Source organism: Oncorhynchus masou, chromosome 21, assembly GCF_036934945.1.
Source record: "Oncorhynchus masou masou isolate Uvic2021 chromosome 21, UVic_Omas_1.1, whole genome shotgun sequence".
NCBI lineage: Eukaryota > Metazoa > Chordata > Actinopteri > Salmoniformes > Salmonidae > Oncorhynchus > Oncorhynchus masou.
The window spans coordinates 31,092,985-31,113,138 of record NC_088232.1 but is presented as its reverse complement, the minus strand read 5'-3'; the positions used below and the strand labels follow the sequence as shown (position 1 = coordinate 31,113,138).

Sequence of the window (20,154 nt, the reverse complement as noted above, 5' to 3'; positions counted from 1 at the left end):
ATATGTAAATCCCAAACTGACCCCATACCGTGCTCGCCCTATACCCCCTGCTACCCAGCCCCCCTCTCCTGCCTACACTGCCCCATGCTCAGGGGTCAGCGGTGAAGAATAGGGAGAGGGGCGTCTCTTTCCACCCCACTGCCCCCCTGTGCTAATCCCCCTGTCAGTCATTGTGGTGGCGGGAGCCTTTGTCCACTCAGCCCCTCTGATCCACGGGACCATGGAATACCCAGCTGTCAGGCCCTGCAGTGTTCTGTAGAGGAGTCAGGGATACACACACTTCCCCTTTCACACACACACCTTCACAGAACAAACTTTAATGGGAAATCTCTGAGCATTAAATTCGATTTGTGAGATGAGCGGTGTGTGGGAGTCATGTGTTCCTGTTTTAAAACCAGAACATTGAGGGAATATGATCTTATATGGGTGTGTGTACTACTGGACAGGGAATGGGGTAAGAAGGCTGGGTCTCATCACTTGTAAGAGAACCAGTACAGGAGCCAAGAGGTTTAAAAGACTTTTACAAGTATTTCAATTCGATTTACCAGGGTTGAGGATTGCAGTCATTTGCATCTGTGAAAAAAAGGGGATAACACAGAATTAAAATCAGTGTGTTAGTTTATGATTATAACCTGGATATAGTTCAGTATATGGTGCCTTACTGTGAGCACATGTGGGCCCCTCCCAGCCATCCTTGCAGATGCAGGTGTAGGCATCACCCCCTCCGACACAGGTCCCTCCATTCTCACACGGGTTAGAGTCACACGTACTGTTCTTGGCTGACAAAATAAATAAAGTATGATGAGTTCAGAACCTATATTCACAAAATGTATTAGCAATAGGAATCCTATGGAGCATATGGACCAGAGCAGTCTATTGAACTTTTCCTTGAACGACATAGGCAGAACCGTGCAATAATGGTTTCTCACCTGTGTTACAGGTGCTGCCCACCCACCCTGAGAGACAGGTACAGCGGAAGGTGTCCCCGTGGTCGAAGCACGTCCCCCCATTACTGCAGGTACTGGAATCACACTGGCTCTCACGTGAGTGGCAGGTCTTGCCTTTCCAGTTGTCCTGGCACTGACAGTAGAAGTGGTTGAGCAGGTTCACACAGCGACCTCCGTTCTTACAGGGGTTCCTACTGCACTCATTCACATCTGAAACACCACCACCAGGAATCAGTTAGAGAAACACACACCATGGAGAGGTACATTAAAACCACCCAGGGACACATACACACACACTCAAACTTACCCATGTCACACAGCGTGCCCTCCCAGCCGTCAGGGCAAAAGCACTTGAAAGAGCTGATCCCGTCAATGCAGGTTCCTCCGTTCTTACAGGGAGGCGGCACACAGTCGTTTATGTCTGTGGGGGAGGAGAGACATATGAAAGAGAATGTGGAGGATGAGGAAGACGATGATGATACTCATACAGTAAGGACCAGGATGTTCAGTCTTATGGTATGATGACGGCGATGATGATGAAGTGTGATGATGATGGTGTGTGTCTGCTCACTCTCGTGACAGTAGGTTCCAGTGAAGCCCGGTTCACAGGAACAGGTGAAGTTCCCAGCAGGCTGGCTGATGCAGCGTCCGTGTGGGCCGCACACATTGGACGAGATGTGCCACACCCCTTCCTGTGTGCCATTGGTGGCCACGGCGACAGTACAACTGTCAATCACTGGGATCAAAACAGAAGGAACGACAAGACTTTTGGTGAGATGGGCCTGATAGGATTGGGTTGAAATGAGTGTTGGTCTAGAGGTTGACCGGAGGACTGAGCAGCTTAATAAGTGCAGGTTTCAGTTTAAACTAGACAAGAGAACTGCCTGGTTAGCACTTTTACAAGGGGTTGAGTTATTGGAATTGAGATGACAACAATAGGTTTATAGATTGGTTTGTACCTTCACAGGGATTTGTCTTACAGTGGTCCTTGAGCTCAGAGCAGGTCTTGCCCTCAAAGTCGTCAGAACAGGCACAGTAGAAGTCATCCATCAGACTGTGACACTGGGCCTGGTTCTGGCACGGGTTAGGGCTGCACGGGTTGCTCTGCACCTATGGATGGACCGCCGGAAGAAAGGGTGGATGAATGGATAGACAGATGTATAAATACATAATGGTGGTGTATAAAAGAGAAGATCTGACCTGTCAAAGGTCTGGGAAGGACTGTAGCTCACCTCACAGGTGGTGCCAGTGTACCCATGTGGGCACTCACACATGAAGCTGTCCAGCAGGGTGTGACACCTGCCCCCGTTCCTACATGGGCCGCTGGCACAGCTGTTCCTCTGGATGTCACAGTGCCGGCCCACAAACCCCGGTGAGCAGGCACACGCGTAGCCTCTCTGCCCCTCCTGTACGAAGCGTGAGAAAAACACATGTCACTCAGTGGCTTTCATACCCATGATGTCAACCATAGATATACTAGGAATGGAGGGCATCAAACACAGTGGCTAGATTGCCTTATTAAATACAGTTTCCTACCTTGCAAGTCGCTCCATTCTGACACTGTCCATGGCAGCTGTTGACATCTGCAGAGGTGAAAAGAGAGAACTTACAAATACAGTGCAACAGATAGGACAGGGGAACATGCAGGGGTAGCATGCATGTGACACACAAACAAAACATAGAATGTGCAACTTGGTTAATGCTTCAAAGAAACTATCAAGATGCAGGAAGACATGATGCTGTTGGTTAAAGTGCATGCAGTGAAAGCCAGTGAGGTTGACAAAAACCTTCAAAGATATCTACAGGATGTGCTTATCGTAGCCATGTAAAAACACGATCCATGGATCTGGATAAGCATTGTAGGCCATAATAAAGCAGAACGCCTGAGATAGGAACAGGACAGTAGGCCAGTGGCCCAAGTAGGTGACAGAGCTAACTGCAGCAAAGGGGACAGAGGCACATGATTGATTGATACTGACTGATGTCACAGTTCTGGCCGGCCCATCCTCGAAAGCAGGCACAGTGATATCCACCAATCAAGTTTTTGCAAGAGTAAGCATTGAGGCAAGGCTTCCCCATACACTCATTAACGTCTGCGGAGTGAAGAGAGAGAGATGAGAGAGAAAGAGACACAGAGAGTGACAGAGAGAGTGACAGAGAGAGAGAGACAGAGTGACAGAGAGAGAGTGAGAGACAGAGAGAGAGAGAGTGAGACAGAGAGAGAGAGTGAGAGACAGAGAGAGAGAGTGAGAGACAGAGAGAGAGAGCGAGACAGAGAAAGGAAAGAGATAGACCTAAGAGCCAGCATCCAAGCCCCACCACCCAGCAGATCTCTATAGTACAAGGCTACACCTGCTTTTAGAGAACTTTCTCAACTCGGTTACATTTGATTGCATTTTTTTGCCATCCATTTTGCTGTCTCTGCCTCCTATCCTGACCATTTATTTTAGTTCCCTACACTATTTCTGAATGGACCTATTCTCTGACATCCAGAGCTCTCCCAGTGGTTAGTTCACAAGGCAATGGTCACTAACACCCTCTCCCTGGACTGACCAGAACACAACTGCTTTCCCTCAGAAGTGAGGAGCACCTGTTGGGCTGCGGACACCTGACACCCCTCTCTCAGGTACCACTCGCTCACTGAAAGGGGAACCGCCTGCACACTGAAAATAATGGACCACGTAACACAAGACCCGGAGCTTGTGTTCCTCCCTCAGCGTGTTTACAGGTTCTAAAGCGTTTCCTCTCCACGTAGCTAAACAGTGGTGGGGTGAGGCTCTGCTCTTGGTGGAGACTAGAGTACATACCCCTTTTAGCCCAGTCTGTAGCCAAAGATAACCCCCTGTCAGGCTACATCCGTCCCCAAGGCTAGCTGTTGCCAGGCTAGGTGTTATTTATAGCTTTACTCAAGTCACCTGGCTCGGGTTACACATAATGTCCAGCTTTCTACATGGACATGCATACACCAATTTCAATTTAGTATCCACGCCATAGTACTAGTACAGGCTCAACAGGGTGAGAGACACAAACAACCAGATACTAGACGAGCACAGATTCCTGGCATAAGATGGAACAAGGCATTATCGATAACATTTAAAGTCAAGATTCAAAAACACATCACAACATATCACAATCACTTCAAATCAAACACATAATTGAATTTAGCATGCAAACTGCCCCCCCCCCCTCTCCATTCCAGGCTTACCTATCTGGCAGGTCTTCCCAGCCCACTGTGGGAGACAGAGGCACTCAAATCCGTTCTCCATGTCGATGCAGGTCCCACCCTGAGCACAGGGGTTGGATGCACACTCGTCCGTGTCTGGAACACACACACAATGATGTTAAGGCTCAGCTTTGTAAAAACATGGGGGCACACACACACTTTGGGAGGGGTAAGATCGTGACTCACTCACCTTTAGCGCAGGTGGGCCCTGCCCAGCCTGCAGGACAGTGACACTCAAACCCAGACGGTACCTCGTGGCAGGTGCCCCCGTTGGCACAGGGGTTAGACACACAGGCGTGTTCCGCTGGACATAAGTGGACAGACAGGTGAAGAGAGATGTGTCAATGTGACAGATGATATGGATCGCACAAATATAACAAAATATACAAGCAAACTATCAACCCTAGGACATTGGCACTGACATAATTGAATTTGTCATCCTTGGCCAGTTGTTTGAGGAGTAATGACTGACTCACCTATCTCACAGTTTTTGCCTGAGTAGCCGTCAGGACAGGCACAGTTGTACTCATCTGGCTCCGTGTTCATACACGTTCCTCCATTCTTACACGGCTTGTTCGTCCCACAGTAGTTCAGATCTGGAGAGAATGATACAGGAAGCATTACATGTACACTGTAATGGTCTCATAGGAACACATCCAAAGGGTTAAGATGGTAAAGGATATGTTTCAGACTGAATACATTGTTATAACAAGACTTCAAAGGGCCGGACATGGAGGCATACAGATGCCGTATCTTAATTTGTTCATCCTGTTGTTGCAGGAAACTGTTGTGTATTCAAGGTTTTAAAGGGCTTCTAAACTTTGTAATTTCCACTTTAAAATGTCAGACTTGATTTGCGCTAATGAAAAACGTATCAAACCCTACAAAAAATGTCCAATAATTATAATCAATAAAACAAGGAACATTTCCTGCTGCTGCGGGATTAATTTCCTGCTGTAGCAAACTGGCTCAAATTAAGATCCTACCTCTGTACTGTTACGCATTGCTAAATGTTGTCTCTCCACCCCCTCTCCATTCTCCTCTCCATCCTCCTCTCCATATTGTAACTCTGTAAGTGATATCCTGTTTCTAGCAGTCAATCTAAACTGACCTCTGTTGACCACCTGCTGCTGAGGGGCTCTCAGAGGTGACCTTGTGCTCTGTGACACTACAGTGAGGTCAGGCGTCACTGTAGAGGATGTGTTAAAAGTACGGTGGGACAGGTCTGCTCTGTCTTCTTACCTTTTTCACACAGCAGGCCTCCCCAGTTCTTCTCACAGGTACACTGCCAGGGCTTGACGCAGGTCCCGTGGACACAGCCTGGGTATGGCAGGCAGTTGTCACAGAATGGACCCTGCCACCCGTACGTACACCTGCAAGACAGATTAGAGACACCATTAGACATTAGGAACGGACGACCGATTGTCTGGTCTTAACATGACGTGTATATTTTGTGCAAAACATGGAAGGAGTCAAAGACGCACGGATGTCATCAGGACAGGCACTGTGACACTGGGCCTTGCTACATCTTGAAAAATTCATCAGTCCCATTAATAGATGGTTCATAATTGAACCAAGACTCATAGGACAAGGCCTTCTGCAATACATCAACCACATGACAAACCTGTTCATGTAAATCTCAAGGTAATCTCCATCAGGAGCCAGACATAGTGTCTTCATCTAGGTGAGCAGTGACACCCCTTCCCTTCTGAGGCTCCTAATCTTAGACAGAGGGCCAGGGACGGGGCCTCCTGAGACAGACAGCATTGCAAGCTAGCGGTGGCGGACGGTGAAGGGTTAGCTAATCTGTTGGTTTATGGCAGCACTCTGTTATTCCAAGGCCAGCGGTAACCTTGCCCCACCTGTCCTGTCACTTCTCTCCCTGGGCTATTTTAAGACCACTCTCCTGCAAATGGACACCAACCAAACCCTACTAGTTGAAATGCTGTACTGGAGGGAGTGAATGTACTGCTGGGTGCTGTGTGCTAACATGTTCTGTAGTATATGGCACTGCAGTCACACAAGACGTGGTGCAGTACTACTTTGTGTTGTAGTCTACTACGGTACATGTGTAAAAGTACTGAAGTGTGCAGTGGTGTGCTACTGTATGTTAGTGTGCTGAGGTTAGTGTACACACTAGCTATATAACAGGGGTGGGTAATCACTTCGGCTCGAGGGCCATATTGGGATTTCAAAATTCAGTGGAGGGCCGCACATCATTTTTCTGGACCGATTTGTTTGTCAAAAGCAATTTGCGGGACAGAAAAAGGGCAGTTATTGAAAACGTACAGGACCATTATCATTTCTGCATAGTTTTAGACGTTCAAGAGTGGCCTGGAGTTTTTTTTCTCTCCCAAAATAAGCAGCAGTAGCAGCATTGAGAGGCCATGGTCACAGTGGGAGCAGGGAGAGACCATGGTGGCCACAAGGCTAGGGTGGCATTACCATTACCAAACAACCACCTTACCACAGACCCATCAATGAAGGGCTCTTAGCTCAGCCACAGTTAAAATCTTTGTTCCACTCCTCCTGCCATTTTCAATGAGAAATGCTTTCTTTTATGAGAACTAAATCAAAGCGGTCTTTTACTCACAGCTATCCCCACTGAACAGATCTAAAGGTGTGGTACAGTACTCACATCAGAGAGATACACAAGAAGGTGGTCATACAAGAGGATTTGAAATGGAATACTTGGTTGGTTCAGCCGTGCAGGCTAACATGTACGTGACTAAGACTGCTGGATTGAGTCCACACTTCCATGTGGGGTGTGCCAGCCAAAACAGGACCAGGAGAGGAAGAGGGGATTGGGGCTGCAGACTTGGGCAGAGGGGCCATGACACACCGATGGAGGAGGGGAGGAAATGCTGTGTGAAAAACAGGCTGCCACAAGAGCTACAGACCAGGTCTGGGACAGGAAGGAGAACAATAGCTCCTGGATCAGACTGAGGGGGGGGGGTAACAGACTGTATGTTCCATAGCGAGGTGGGACAGGGAGGGGAGTGGGGAATGTGGGGGTCAAGCTCTGGTATGCGATCAATCCTGTGTCATCATTGTCATCCTCATTGAACTCAAAAAGAGATCCTGCCCATTATCCAGCCCATACATCCAAATCTCTGTCAAAGGGATGTCAATGGATACAGTGGTACAGAGAATGAAGCTACCCCAGACTCACGTGCATTCTCCTGGGGAACTACAGACTCCTTGCAGCAGGTTGCAGCCCTGCTTGCAGATAGCTGTGAAACGTTGACAAAAGGATGCACACATTTACTCCTAATATCATTAGAGGGATATCTAAGCATTAGTTTCACTGTGTGTATTTTGACTCAGAAAAGTCTTGCACATGTATTGTATCAGGCTGCTCCCCTACTCACCAGTTGTACAGTAAGTCCCCATCCAGCCCTCCATACATCCTCTATTCCCAAACTGGTCACACACGTAGTGGCCATGCCAGTCATTACGTGGCCGGCACAGCTTGTTGCACTTGCTGCCATAGTAGTTCTCGTCACAGCGCACGCGGATGCTGTACTCAAAGCTTGCTGTAAGACCGTTGTATTGGATAGTCTGTCTGTCATCTCCAGGGTTGATCCTTTCTTTACGGACACTTCGCTCAATCAACAGATCCTCACCTGCATGAACAAACAAAAACCAAGAGATTTGATCATCATTCTTTAATGGACGCTTGACAACATGCATGCAACTTAATAGTCAAAAAAGGGAATTCCAGCTAGCCCCTTATTCAATGTTCGGACCTGTATGCCTCAGTACAAGTCCTAGTAGTGTCTAGAAGCAGGAGAGACACTAATCTGAGAGAACACTGTTGTTTATCTGCTGCTGAAGATCAGAGGGTGACCCGAGGTCAAACACCACTGTTTCCAAGAGCATGAAAGAAAAAAGAAGGAAAATAAACACAAATAGAGGGTGTAGGGCCAGAGCTGCGGGAGCTTGATAACCAAATGCTTTTAAAAGTTTTCCTGCTTGTGAAATGCGTTTTGTCTGTCTCCCTCCCTCTCTCCCCTCTCTCAGGAAATCCAGCTCTGACTCCTCCGGAGCCAGGACGGAAATAATACGAGACGGGAACAGACGAGGAAGGGAGACATAGGAAAGGGCCTTTCGTTTCTTTCTCAAGAAACAGAAACACTATGAGCCAACTGGCTTGGCTTCTACAGCCACATCCAGAGGGGGCAAACAACAGGTACTCACCCCTAGATGGATAGTGTGCTGACATTGGACAGGTAGTCAGGACTCTAAGGAATTATAGTTCTCTTCATTAGATGGATTCTGTATACCTTCAGTTATGCAGATATTACTATTGTATTATCTCTTTCTATCTTACTACACAGTCCAGGCTAGCCATGCTTACTTCCAAAGTTAACTCATGATAAAGAAGTTAAAAAAACTGACAATTATTTAAATTGTCACTTGCTGTCCTGATCTTCTCAATTTTACTGAGAGTTAACACACTGGCACAGATTATCAGTCACTCTCCCACCTGAAAACCCAAGCACTCACTCTGCTCATTTCCAGCAATTAGATATAAAAATACAGACCAATCATGGGCTCTGTCAGCGGAGAAGGAGACACTCAGAGAGAGGCCGCTGTTACTAGGGAGAGCAGGCAGAAGGGGTGTGTGTGTGTGTGTGGTGACTACAACACGGGCTTACACAAACAATGAGGGGGCTTCAACACAGTTGACCAAGTCAAGAGCGACATAATTGTCTGTTTTCAAACAGCCAAGATCATTTAGTCGTGCGTGACTAGTGGCACGGTCTTAAGCCGATGTCTGTTGTCAGGCTGGTTTCAGCAGGCTAAACTTAGATATGGACACATCATTAGTAGTCAAGTAACATTAGCTCACTCATTAACTGATTAACAAGATACTCCTCAAGACAACCTTTTCTAAACGTCATTTACCAGTAGTCCTGATAGCAGCCCACTGATCATCTTCGACTTATCCATCCCCTCTATCGTTCTCTGATGGTGTTAAACTGTGTGTTAAGAAACACTAACACTAATAGCCATGCCACCACCTAATAAAGAAACAACGGGCAGCCTGTCTGTTTAGTGTTTAAACAGAGCCAGTTGCTGGGGCTCCCTGGAGGATAAACAGCACTAACCTAGACTATTTTTCCTGAGCCCTATCCAACTCACTGCCCTATCCAGCCTACTTCCCCCAATGCCCTATCCAACCCACTGCCCTATCCAGCCCACTTCCCCCAATGCCCTATCCAGCCCACTGCCCTATCCAGCCCACTGCCCTATCCAGCCCACTGCCCTATCCAGCCCACTGCCCTATCCAGCCCACTGCCCTATCCAGCCCACTGCCCCCAATGCCCTATCGACTAGCCCCAATTTGACCCGTCCTCTGTTAATTTAATGTATGAGGTGGTGAGAACGTTGTGAGCTTGTTATCTGTGTCAGCCAATTGCAACTCAATAAAATGTATAGCTAAAACTGGTTCCGGCCATTCACCTAACGTGCGACTGCTGCTGAGTTGAGAGAGAGCGAGTGAAAGGAACCTTGGCCTTTGGCTACTGTTGATTGCAAAGATGGAGGCCTTTTTCATTGAAGTAAAATGAAATTTAGAGGAGAAAGTGTACAGTGAAGAGAAGCCGACAAGTGGAATGTCCTCCGTGGGTGGACAAAGATGAGAAGAATGTTGGTGGCCAAATGGACTGTGTGTAACTCACTATTCAGGTTTGATAAATTTTCTAACTTTATTTATTTAATGTAATTTAATGCAGCAATTTTAAAAAACTTTTATTTAACTAGGCAAGTCAGTTAAGAACAAGTTCTTATTTACAATGACTGCCTACCCCGGCCAAACCCGGACGACGCTGGGCCAAATGTGAGCCGCACTATGGGACTCCCGATCACAGTGCCTTAGAACGCTGCGCCACTCGGGAGCAATACAACAACCTGTTCGTATTTTCTCTGTAAACAACGACTTGACTTACTTTTCATATTACCCTAGCAAAGATAAGCAACTTTTGTGAAGATTTGGTGTGGCATGTCTATTATTAGGCTTAGCTCCTGCAGCCCTATGAAGGCAGTGTGCACCGGCGATCCAACCATCTCCGACAGTTTAACTTGGTGAGGAAGAATGTTTTAAGGTGTACCAGAGTTACTCCTTTAATCTACCAGTATAATAGTAGGCTATCTGAAAAGGATGAAGAAATGCATGTTGGTGTCAGGAACATTATAGCTCCATCTTCCTCTCGGTCTCTCTCGGGCTTCTCTTCCCTTAGATGTATTTTTTAAATATTCATATCATACGCCTAGGCCTATAGTCATGCAATGCCCTGATGCATTTAGTGTTCAAATCTCTGACAGCTGATCCGTGAGGTGAACAATAATTTTTTTAGGAAATTTAAAAAAAACAATAAAACAATAGGCTATACCGTTTTTAATATGCTATATATTGAAGCACAATGAAACGTTTGTTTTATCATTTGTTATAGGCATTTTTTAAGGACACCTCAGTAATTGTGGATAATTTGGCCAAAAGCACTTGTATATTGATGTCGCTGGCAGCGCCCCAGTTGGGGGTTTCTTTCTCTTGCTCACCTCTCAGATCTGAATGGGTCTCTGGGATCAGAACCAGCATGTGTCTGTTTGGGTCTGTTTTTCCACAGGGCTTTTCAGAACAGGTCCACTGTCCTGGTTCTATTGGGAACGGGTCTCCGTTTATTTATTTATATCGGGGCAGTGGGGAAAGCTTTTTGGACCCTTGAAGACCTCTAGTCCAGAGGCGCCCTATAACAGGCTGTCTGTCATTGTGTCCAGGCTAATTTAGCAGCAGTAGGGCTGTCAGAGTGTCAAGGCTGCCTGTCAGTGTCCAGGCTGCGATAATGAAGTGGTGTGCAGTAGCACAGCAGCTGCTGGGACGGTAATTAGCACACAGACATCAGTGGAAAGAAAAAAAGAGCTGTGGTCCATAATTAATGGCTTAACGAGGTGATGTGCTCACAGGTTTTATATAGAGACATGGAGCACAAACAGCCCCTCAAGCCAGCTGGGTGGGAACTAGCCTGGCAATATGAACGGCCAGCCTGCAGAATGCACCGCATCCCAGACAATGGCTGTGTAGATCAACAGATTAAACATGTGTTATAAATCCTTGTAACTTATAGAGACAAAGGTTTGATGCGCTCACTTACCACCACTAAAAGTGAGCGGAGTTGAAAGTGGAGGCATTACAGCTGACAGACTGACCTGACATAGTGCACATGCATGTTGAAGGGTCAAACACCGAGACAGAGAGGTGAGCTGGTTGTTGTGTTGGTCTGTTTGCTGTGGTTGGTCTATGGCGGCTCAAATTGACAGTCCATTTCAATCTAGAGCTTGGGCTTTGCATTGGGGACTTTTCTTCCTCTGGTGCTGCTATGAAGCTGCTTTGTGTCAAGATGCATTGTTCCTGTGAATATCTAGAGCTGACTCTCAAGGCTAAGTTAAGCAGCACTGAAAACACAAAGTGTGTTGTGGAATCTTGGATTGGTGTGTATCGCATGTTTACTGGCTGGAAAAACACAAAGGCCTTGTCAGGTTACGTAAGCCATTGATCTCACCTCTACGCTCTTTGGTCCTTGAAAAGTCATTGAAGTTATAGTTTAGAAATTCTACTGCTTCTGTGATTTAATTTCTGATCCGTTTTTATGAGAGATTTAAGAGTTTGTTTGTTTCACACCGTTTCAATTGAAGGGTTTTGCGATAGTTTGTTGGTTGCGCTTGTTTTGGTAAAACCATGTGTGGTTACTATGAGCAAGACAACATTGAATGTTTGTTCAACTTGGTTTTCCATACAAAGTGTTCCATTACAAAGCGAACCCGCTTTTTGGCCGCTTTCTCATTCTAAAACTTGATACATTAACCCCTCAATAACTCTTCAACATCGGAAATGGCGAGACTAACTTAGCTACCAAATGGACAGACTTCATCAGTGTACTAGTTTAAAAGGATGGTTCTGTTTGAAATGCAGGCACATTATGGAACACAGACCAGGTCATTATTAATTATTATGTAAAAAAAAACAAATAATTGGTGCCACCAAATCATGTGCTGGTGCCACCAACTGAAAACGTATGTAGCGCCAGTGCCACCAGTGGAAAAAGTTAGTGTAGAACTCTTATCACTTCTAAATACGTCCCTCACCCCTAACCTCATGACTTATTTTCATGGGAGACACTGAGGCCTGGCCGGCTCTCCTTACATGTGGTAGTAAATACCTGGAAAGCTGAAGCCTACTGTACTTACCACTGCTGCTGTGTGTACCATTGTCCCAGTCCCACGCTTCCACAATCAGAGTGTAGGAAACCTGGAAGGGAAACACACAGGGGACCATCAAGGGGTTAATAGAGTTCATACTCCCCACACACAGACAGACGCACAGACAGACACATGCAAATTCCTACAGAATGTGGACTGCATTGCATAAGGAACACATGATGATGATAATAACGCACACACACAGTTTGTGAGTAAATGTGGATGCTGCTGGTGGGAAAATAACTCTGGTTCCCACACTGATGTCACTGATTAGCTGGATATCAGCTTAAGGTTAGTTAACAAGTGCAACTACTGTGGGGATAAACATCTACTTTGAACCACCGACTGGCACCGAACATATTCCAAATTAACATAGGTGATTAGGCTGTTGGCTCAAGACTTGCTGCTGTACTTATTGTACAGTGATATCATTTCCTTGAAAGGTACACACATACTAACACAATACAAAACCTAACAGCAGCAGGCTGACTCCAACTGAAACTCCTGGGGAGTTATTTGGGTATCAGTACAGCAGAGCCAGAAAGCAGTTGGCTTTCTGTCAAGTGACTGGGGCCAGTCCAGCAGATGTGAGTTCCCATGCCCCAGGTCCAGGTTGGAGAGGTAAATTATACACATGTCAGATTAGACAGAAGGGGGGAGGGGAGCTGTAGACGGTGGTCTGTAATTTTCCAGAGAAACCTTTTATGACGTCAACCTCAAAAACACCTAGCACAGCCACAACTAGCGAAAACAAAGCTGACCTAAGCTCACCAATCATCTCCTCGGACTTAAAATGAGAACATTCAATCAGGTGAAAAAGGAGCCAAACATTTCTGTCATTTGGATTCTTGGGATGTTCAAAGCTGTTGGAGGAAACCTTCCACAAATATGACTTCTAAGAATGCTAAACTGCTGAGTATGTGGAAGGCAGAGGAGTCTCGTTCCAGTCCTTCATCTCCCGCCCCCCCCAGAAGTGACTTATGACACAGTCCCCCTTCATCACTTCTAGTCTCTTTACCCTGTCTGTCACTGTCATCTGCAGTCATCTAACTAGTATGACCCATCGCTCAAGATTCAGTCAGTCACAGGGATAGAGAGAGGATGAGGAGGCACATTCTGACCACAGGCATGTGTCTTTCACACTGCCACAGAGTACTCAAAGGTCAAGACCTGAGCCACTGAGAACTGCTCATCACCAGAGTCGGTGATGTAATACTCAGTCTACAATACATTGTTATACTCCATCTACCGCCATCAGAGCTAAATGAAATCACACAATGAGTGTTCTTCATGAAAAGCACAGTGGAGGGTGTGACACACGCTGCCTCCGTGCCCCTCTGCTGTCCTCCCCTGCCTCCCTAGTCTCCCCACTTCCACTGGCCCAGCCAGGCTCCAATAACTCTCGCAGGGAAACAAGACTTGGCTGTGAATGACAAATCAGACTACCGCCTCCCATCCCCTTCCCTGCCAGTCAAATATGACTGGCCATGATTTATGAGACTGGAGAATCCAAAGGTGTCATCTTTGATAATAAGTCATAGTAATATCCTAATCAATCTTTCTTTAATCAATCTGAAATGTCACAATGACTGACTTCCAGACAGAATCCTCTCTGGGCTCTGACTCACTGATGGGCTCCCTGTGTGCATATGTCCTTGAGGAGAGGCTGGAGGCTGGGAGAGACTGGAGCAGGAGGTGGGGCTGTGGGGTGTCTGTCTGACTGTAGTGTAACCTGATGGACCAGGCAGGGGCAGCAGACGTATGTCTAGATACTTGACACCTCCCAGCCAATTTATAGGAGTCAGAGAGATACGAGTTTTCATTAGCCCACCCCTCACTGCCTTCACTTGTTCAATGAATAAATGACTGTCCCCCTTCCAATCGCCTGTGTCCTAACACACTGCAAATACATAGGCACTGCTTTAAGTAGGGGTCACCTACACAAAAAGGACTCAACATTCTAACACTAATCGCTATAGGGTTTCACAGAACGTTGTCCGACACCATTGTAACACCCAATTTACAACTTCAGTAGAATTGAGATGAGAGGGGGAAAAACAGCAACACCTGTCATCTCACACCTGTTAGGAGGATATTGAAATGAATAAAACATGTCGAACTCAGTAGGGTACAGTGAGGCGGTCTAATTTAGCACGTTATTAACAGAGAAGCCGCGCTCTAAGGAAGGCCTCTAACCAACACCCTCCAAATGATACTCATACACAGGCTACTCATACACAGGCTACTCATACACAGGCTACTCATACACAGGCTACTCATACACAGGCTACTCATACACAGGCTACTCATGCCGCAATCAAATCAAAACTAATCTAATCAAGCCTTTTATAGCATGGGCGTCCATTAACGACCAAAATGACCCAGTTAGAGTTTCAACAGCTTGGCTGAGAAATTATTTCTCAGGGTCTCCTTCAGCCACATTAGAATATAGCTTTCCACATTGTACAGTAAGACTTAGGTTATCTTTCACAATTTATTAACAGGAAAACACATTTTTTTTAATGTAACTTAGTGTTGTTATCCTCAAGTGATTAACACAGATATCTTTTAAATTTAACATGTCAGATTATTCTGACACCAAGATAACAAACATTGAGAACTTTTGGAGAATGGCACCATGCTCAAACTCCACATACAGTATATGAACCAAGTAGCGAGTGGCCATGATGATATCCTGATAAAGACTAAGCCTGACATACCCTCTTTCTCTGTGACACACACTACCTGTATTAGAACTGCCGCCCCTCTACCCAGAGCAGTATTGTTGTTTGTTTCCCCAGGACCTTGTAATGGTCACCAATGAAGCCATAAGTCAGCGTCCTCTGCCGACAGCCTCTCACTTCAAACAGGATACCCAACACCAGAGTGAGGCGTTGAACACGAGATATGTCACAGGCCTACTTCGGAGCGCAACACAAGAGAGGCCTTATGTAAACGCTCTCCAATCCACTCCTGACATTTTGCCCGGTGCGGCTGCCATCTTCTCTCTCTCCATCTCTCCACTTGTTTTTATAAATAACACAATACATGCAGACAAAAGTGGAGGTATAAACTCATTGTTTGGCCTGAAAGACTGTGACAAAGGGGAAGCCTGCTTTTCTCCCAAGGGCTTGGAAAACTGATATTTCATGTTGGGAAAACCCAACTTATTCAGCACAGCAGTGGAAACTCAGCTAGGGCATGAGTTTTAGACCCAAATCACTGCATGTAGGCCTATGCTCGCATGTCAATCATAAGACTGAACATTTATTCATGTACGCTGGACTGGCAAACTGTGAGGCTCTCACGCAATTAGCACACACACACGCACACAAACGGCCTGAGGACGACTGTTGGATGATAAATTGGAGATAAATCCAGAATGTACCGGGGTTCCCTCACTTCCCTAAAACAACAAGGATGGAGTAACAAGGCTACTAACTGAGACAGAGGCTCCTGATGTTGTAATCGTTGAGAAACCCTAATGTGGATGAACCCTCACCCCCTTCACCCCAGAGGAGGGAGCAGTGTTACAACACTCTTCCTGAGTTCCTAACCATTTCACTATCAAAAATACAACCTGAAAACAAATTGCCATAATATTTGACCACCAAGGTATGAGACAGAGATGCATACAAAAACCATACAATGACATTACAGTGGGCAGCTGCTGATGTCAAGTATTGGGAGAGAGAGAGAGCTGCGGTGTGTAGAGTGAGGTCTCAGTTAATGATATACATAAAGCCTAGGATTTAATTAGCCCTGAACACAAAGCAGCGGGAGGGAGGGAGGGAGGGAGGGAGGGAGGGAGGGAGGGAGGGGGAGGGAGGGAGGGAGGGAGGGAGGGAGGGAGGGAGGGAGGGAGGGAGGGAGGGAGGGAGGGAGGGAGGGAGGGAGGGAGGGAGGGAGGCTTTGCTGTAGTCCTCCTGGCCTGGTGGGTTGGCTGGCTCCAGCTGAGCTTCACTAACCATGTGAACGGGTACTGGAGGCAAGTGGAAATGAAAGTAACTGGCTGTGTAATAACATGCTAAGCATCAGCACCAGTACCAAGAAACCAGAGACGTTATGCTTATGCACCAGAGTTATGCACCACTGTACAACATGGTAGTTAAGCAGACAGAAGGGAAAAGGTAATCCTTGTGTCTAAGCCAAAGTTCTACCTCTGTAGCACCCAAGCATAGCCTGATGAAAGGTGACAGAGTTTTTACAGTGAAAGAAGAAAGAGAGGTAGAGAAACAGCCCCTCATCCATTTGATTTACTCCCATAGGGGTGATGGGAGGACAGATTGCCTCTCAATACACCACACATCGAAGAATAAGGAGGAGCAAATTAAGTGACTCTGAAGAGCCGGGTGGGTCCTAAAAATACCTCTCCCTTGTGACAGAATCCTCACAGAGGGAAGAGAAGAGGCAGCTTCTCTCTTTACAAGCATCCATCCATCCCTCCCTCACTCCATTTCATGAGAAAGATGTCACTAAAGACCCAAACAGCCTGAGGGGTTAACCATGAAGAAGAAATTATCATTGAGTGACAGAACAAAAGCTTTTTCTCTTTAATTCATGTCAGGAGCTAGTGGCCCAGATATTCTGACCAACCGGTGATGCCATTATAGTCTACAAGGCATGCCTTGATAACTCTATTAGGGTTATCAGTCAACAGAATAGGCCTGCCAGTATGCTGTACATGCTGTTTACTACAAATGTCTGTCATTTGCTTTGAAAGTAAACTGGGAAGCTATTATTTTTCATGTAAAAATACATGTGGAAAGAGGGGGGACACTCAAACTATTAGGGGTCTCCTAGCATCTGACAGAAAGCCTCAAACCAAATGCAGCTGTCATGTAGTGTTGGGAGTACGAGGTTGCTGCTGTGCCCTACTGGTGGTCTGAAAACACCCCCACTGCAGTAACCAAAGTCACCTCCTCAGCAACACAGGAAATACTACCTGGCACGCTCAGCACACCCTGGTGGTTTTAGGACCAACATTAAAAGTGCACAACACCTGAATGGTTATGACATGCTACTACAGTTACAGTAGTTAATGGGAGAGAACATTACCTTCTTCTGGACTTTTTAAAACTATTTCGAGAACAATGTCAGAACATTGATGAGCACATCCACTAATATGCCCTTGACTAGCCAATCACAACAATAGAAAACCTAAAAGGGTTCTCTCAGCTCCACAATCTTCTCTTTTGTCCTGTGTACATAGAGGATAATACTGACCCGCTGAGTAGAGAGACAATGACCAAATAATGGCAGACCAGTGAACCTGAGAGGCCAGAAGTAAAGGCATCCCCAAGCCTAGATGGATAGGGATCTTCTGGGATTTTCGCTTGTTTGAGTCGTGGTGACACCGATATCCACTCCCTATGTCACACAGAACTTAGTGGTAATTGTATCTGCCAAGGGCCCCAGGTTACTACTTCCATCTTTCCCTCCCGCTGACAGCTGACCATGAGGACTGATGAATGGATAGGTCACACAGCCAACCAAACATACAACAATCCTCACATTTCCAAAATGAGCAAAGACATTTTGTTTATGAGGAGAGGTATTTGTTCAACATCACTTTGATGCATTGCGAGTGTCCATGTCTGTGCTGGACTGTAGGCCCATCTCTGTTGTGTAGAACCAACCAAAGATATGATTGGCAGATTACTACTAGGTTACTGTGATGATTCACCAATGAATGACTGAAACCACCATGAGCGCAATTGTACTGTGTCGAGCAATTTCGATGTTCAGACCTTAGGAGAAAGGCACGTGTAGCCATTGACTTACAGAACCAAAGCTAAACCAAATGTAATACATGTAATTTACTACGAGTTAAAAGTGTATGTGTTCATGGCATTCGTGCTGCGTAAAATAAACACAGGTTTATGCACATCATGTGCTCTTTTCTGGAATGCACTAGGCCGAATACCAACTGAGCTCTAACAATGACATTAGACATGATGTAAAGGCCATTCTACCATTACTTTGTACATGATACAAACATGTAGCACCTTATTACGCACAGACAAGTCTTACACATAGAGGTGGTCTCCAAAGTCGCCAAGTGGACACTGGCAATAAAGATGCCACGCTCACAGACTCATTAGGACTCGGCTAGTGACTATATTTGACTACTAATGAGTCAACGAATAATAGCACGCCTTATGCAGTGGATCAACAGCTGTAATAATGAAGTATCGTCAACTTACCGGCCAAGCGAACTGGAATGGGATGACGATCTTTCCACCATCGTTGTTTCGGTTTTGGTTGTTTTTGGCGCTCTTAAATTGAAAACTATTTCCACCGATAACGTTAGTAGATCCAGTTCCATAGATGCACAAGCCCGTGGTCGTGACATCCGTTTGGTATTCCTTTAAACACACTCTGAAGTACGTATCACACTCATCGCTGCTACAGCGGAGATCCTGCGTGTTCCTTTCTCCGTCGCAGCAGTCCCCGTCCGACAACTCACCATTTGCGTTCTGTACCGCAATCAGCTGCAGCTCAAAATAGCCCGAGGACTGGGACACCTATAAATAACATTTGAATAGAAAATAAATACATGAAGCGTGTAAAGTATTTAAGTAATCTACAGTAGGTTAAGCATGTTGCACACTTGAACATTACATTTTTTCTAAATGTAATGTTGTTTCAGGCTGAGTAGGCTATGAACAAAGTGGTTTTAGATCCATTTCTAGTAAGTGAAGAGGTTTTGGGAGATTTGTGTTTTTAATTTATAATTATTTGATATTATTAATGTTGCTTTATACTGGAAATGTATGTTTTTTTTTAAATATTACATTTTTACCCGTGAAAACTGATCGATAATACCTAGATTATAAATTATAACCCAGGTATGAACACTGTCGATACTTTACGCTGATTGCAATGACTCAGGGCAAAAAGAATGCAAAACGAATTCATCCATAAGGACGCTCCAAACTAGAAATTCCAAGATCACATGATTTAACTGTCGAAAACGTAATTTAATTAGGAAGGGAATTCTAAAAATTGAATTTACAAAATGAATAAGACCTCGTTGTCTGCATGAGCCACTCGACCAACTGCCGATCAATTAATTTGATCTGACAATATTAAAATTTAAAAAAAAGTTCTCACCTCAGTCCACACGGTCAGAAGAACACACACTATTGACAGGCAATTCGAAATCCCCATACAATTCCACATGTCTCTGTTTGATTAGTGTAGGCTAACATTAGGAAAAATGTACTTATTTCATAGAAACTGCCGTTGACCGCCGATGTATCGTCTTCTCCTAGCATGCACGATGTGAAAGCGTGATCTATTCCCTACTATATCTCCGAATGAAGAGTAACATAAGATGGGTACTAGGGACACCCGAGGCAGTGTTCTGCTGGTCCAGACACACGACTTTCCCCCACCGTTCGAATCACTCAACAGCAAGGCAAGCGATCGGTTTGAACGCTGAAGCAAAGCCCAGTGATGACTCTTTGATTGACAGTTTAACAAACCATTCACAAAGTCTTGGTTCAAACAGTTGTTGAGGAACCGCCACGAGACAGCCATAGAGGCGGGAGGCGGAGTGTCATACACATTATGCCTGAGTTTGATACATTTATAATCAGAAAACATAGTTTGTCTTCACATATATTTGTTTATTTTTCCTTTTCAAGGTTAGGCTACAGTTTTTATACCTGACTATTTATTTTTACAAACAATGCTTGCCTTATGTTGCTACAGAAT

At 45.6% G+C, this 20,154-nt stretch overlaps 1 protein-coding gene across 2 annotated transcripts in view; it reads right to left on the bottom strand.

Moving 5' to 3' along the window:
- LOC135508127 (protein jagged-2-like) overlaps nucleotides 1-19,839 on the bottom strand; it is a 26,177-nt gene extending 6,338 nt beyond the window's left edge. Inside the window, exons 1-18 of one of the 2 annotated variants that reach the window (XM_064928112.1) lie at nucleotides 19,549-19,839; nucleotides 18,639-18,959; nucleotides 12,421-12,481; nucleotides 7,542-7,796; nucleotides 7,343-7,403; nucleotides 5,413-5,543; nucleotides 4,647-4,766; nucleotides 4,361-4,474; nucleotides 4,153-4,266; nucleotides 2,927-3,040; nucleotides 2,484-2,530; nucleotides 2,180-2,353; nucleotides 1,907-2,057; nucleotides 1,519-1,683; nucleotides 1,255-1,368; nucleotides 930-1,157; nucleotides 663-779; nucleotides 546-573 (exon numbers count right to left, since the gene is read on the bottom strand). In XM_064928112.1, the coding sequence (XP_064784184.1) occupies nucleotides 546-573; nucleotides 663-779; nucleotides 930-1,157; nucleotides 1,255-1,368; nucleotides 1,519-1,683; nucleotides 1,907-2,057; nucleotides 2,180-2,353; nucleotides 2,484-2,530; nucleotides 2,927-3,040; nucleotides 4,153-4,266; nucleotides 4,361-4,474; nucleotides 4,647-4,766; nucleotides 5,413-5,543; nucleotides 7,343-7,403; nucleotides 7,542-7,796; nucleotides 12,421-12,481; nucleotides 18,639-18,959; nucleotides 19,549-19,617 (2,384 nt within the window). In that variant the 5' untranslated portion in view covers nucleotides 19,618-19,839. The remainder of the gene's footprint in view (nucleotides 1-545; nucleotides 574-662; nucleotides 780-929; nucleotides 1,158-1,254; nucleotides 1,369-1,518; nucleotides 1,684-1,906; nucleotides 2,058-2,179; nucleotides 2,354-2,483; nucleotides 2,531-2,926; nucleotides 3,041-4,152; nucleotides 4,267-4,360; nucleotides 4,475-4,646; nucleotides 4,767-5,412; nucleotides 5,544-7,342; nucleotides 7,404-7,541; nucleotides 7,797-12,420; nucleotides 12,482-18,638; nucleotides 18,960-19,548) is intronic. The other variant, XM_064928113.1, reaches the window with a different exon arrangement.
- Nucleotides 19,840-20,154: the final 315 nt, after the last annotated feature.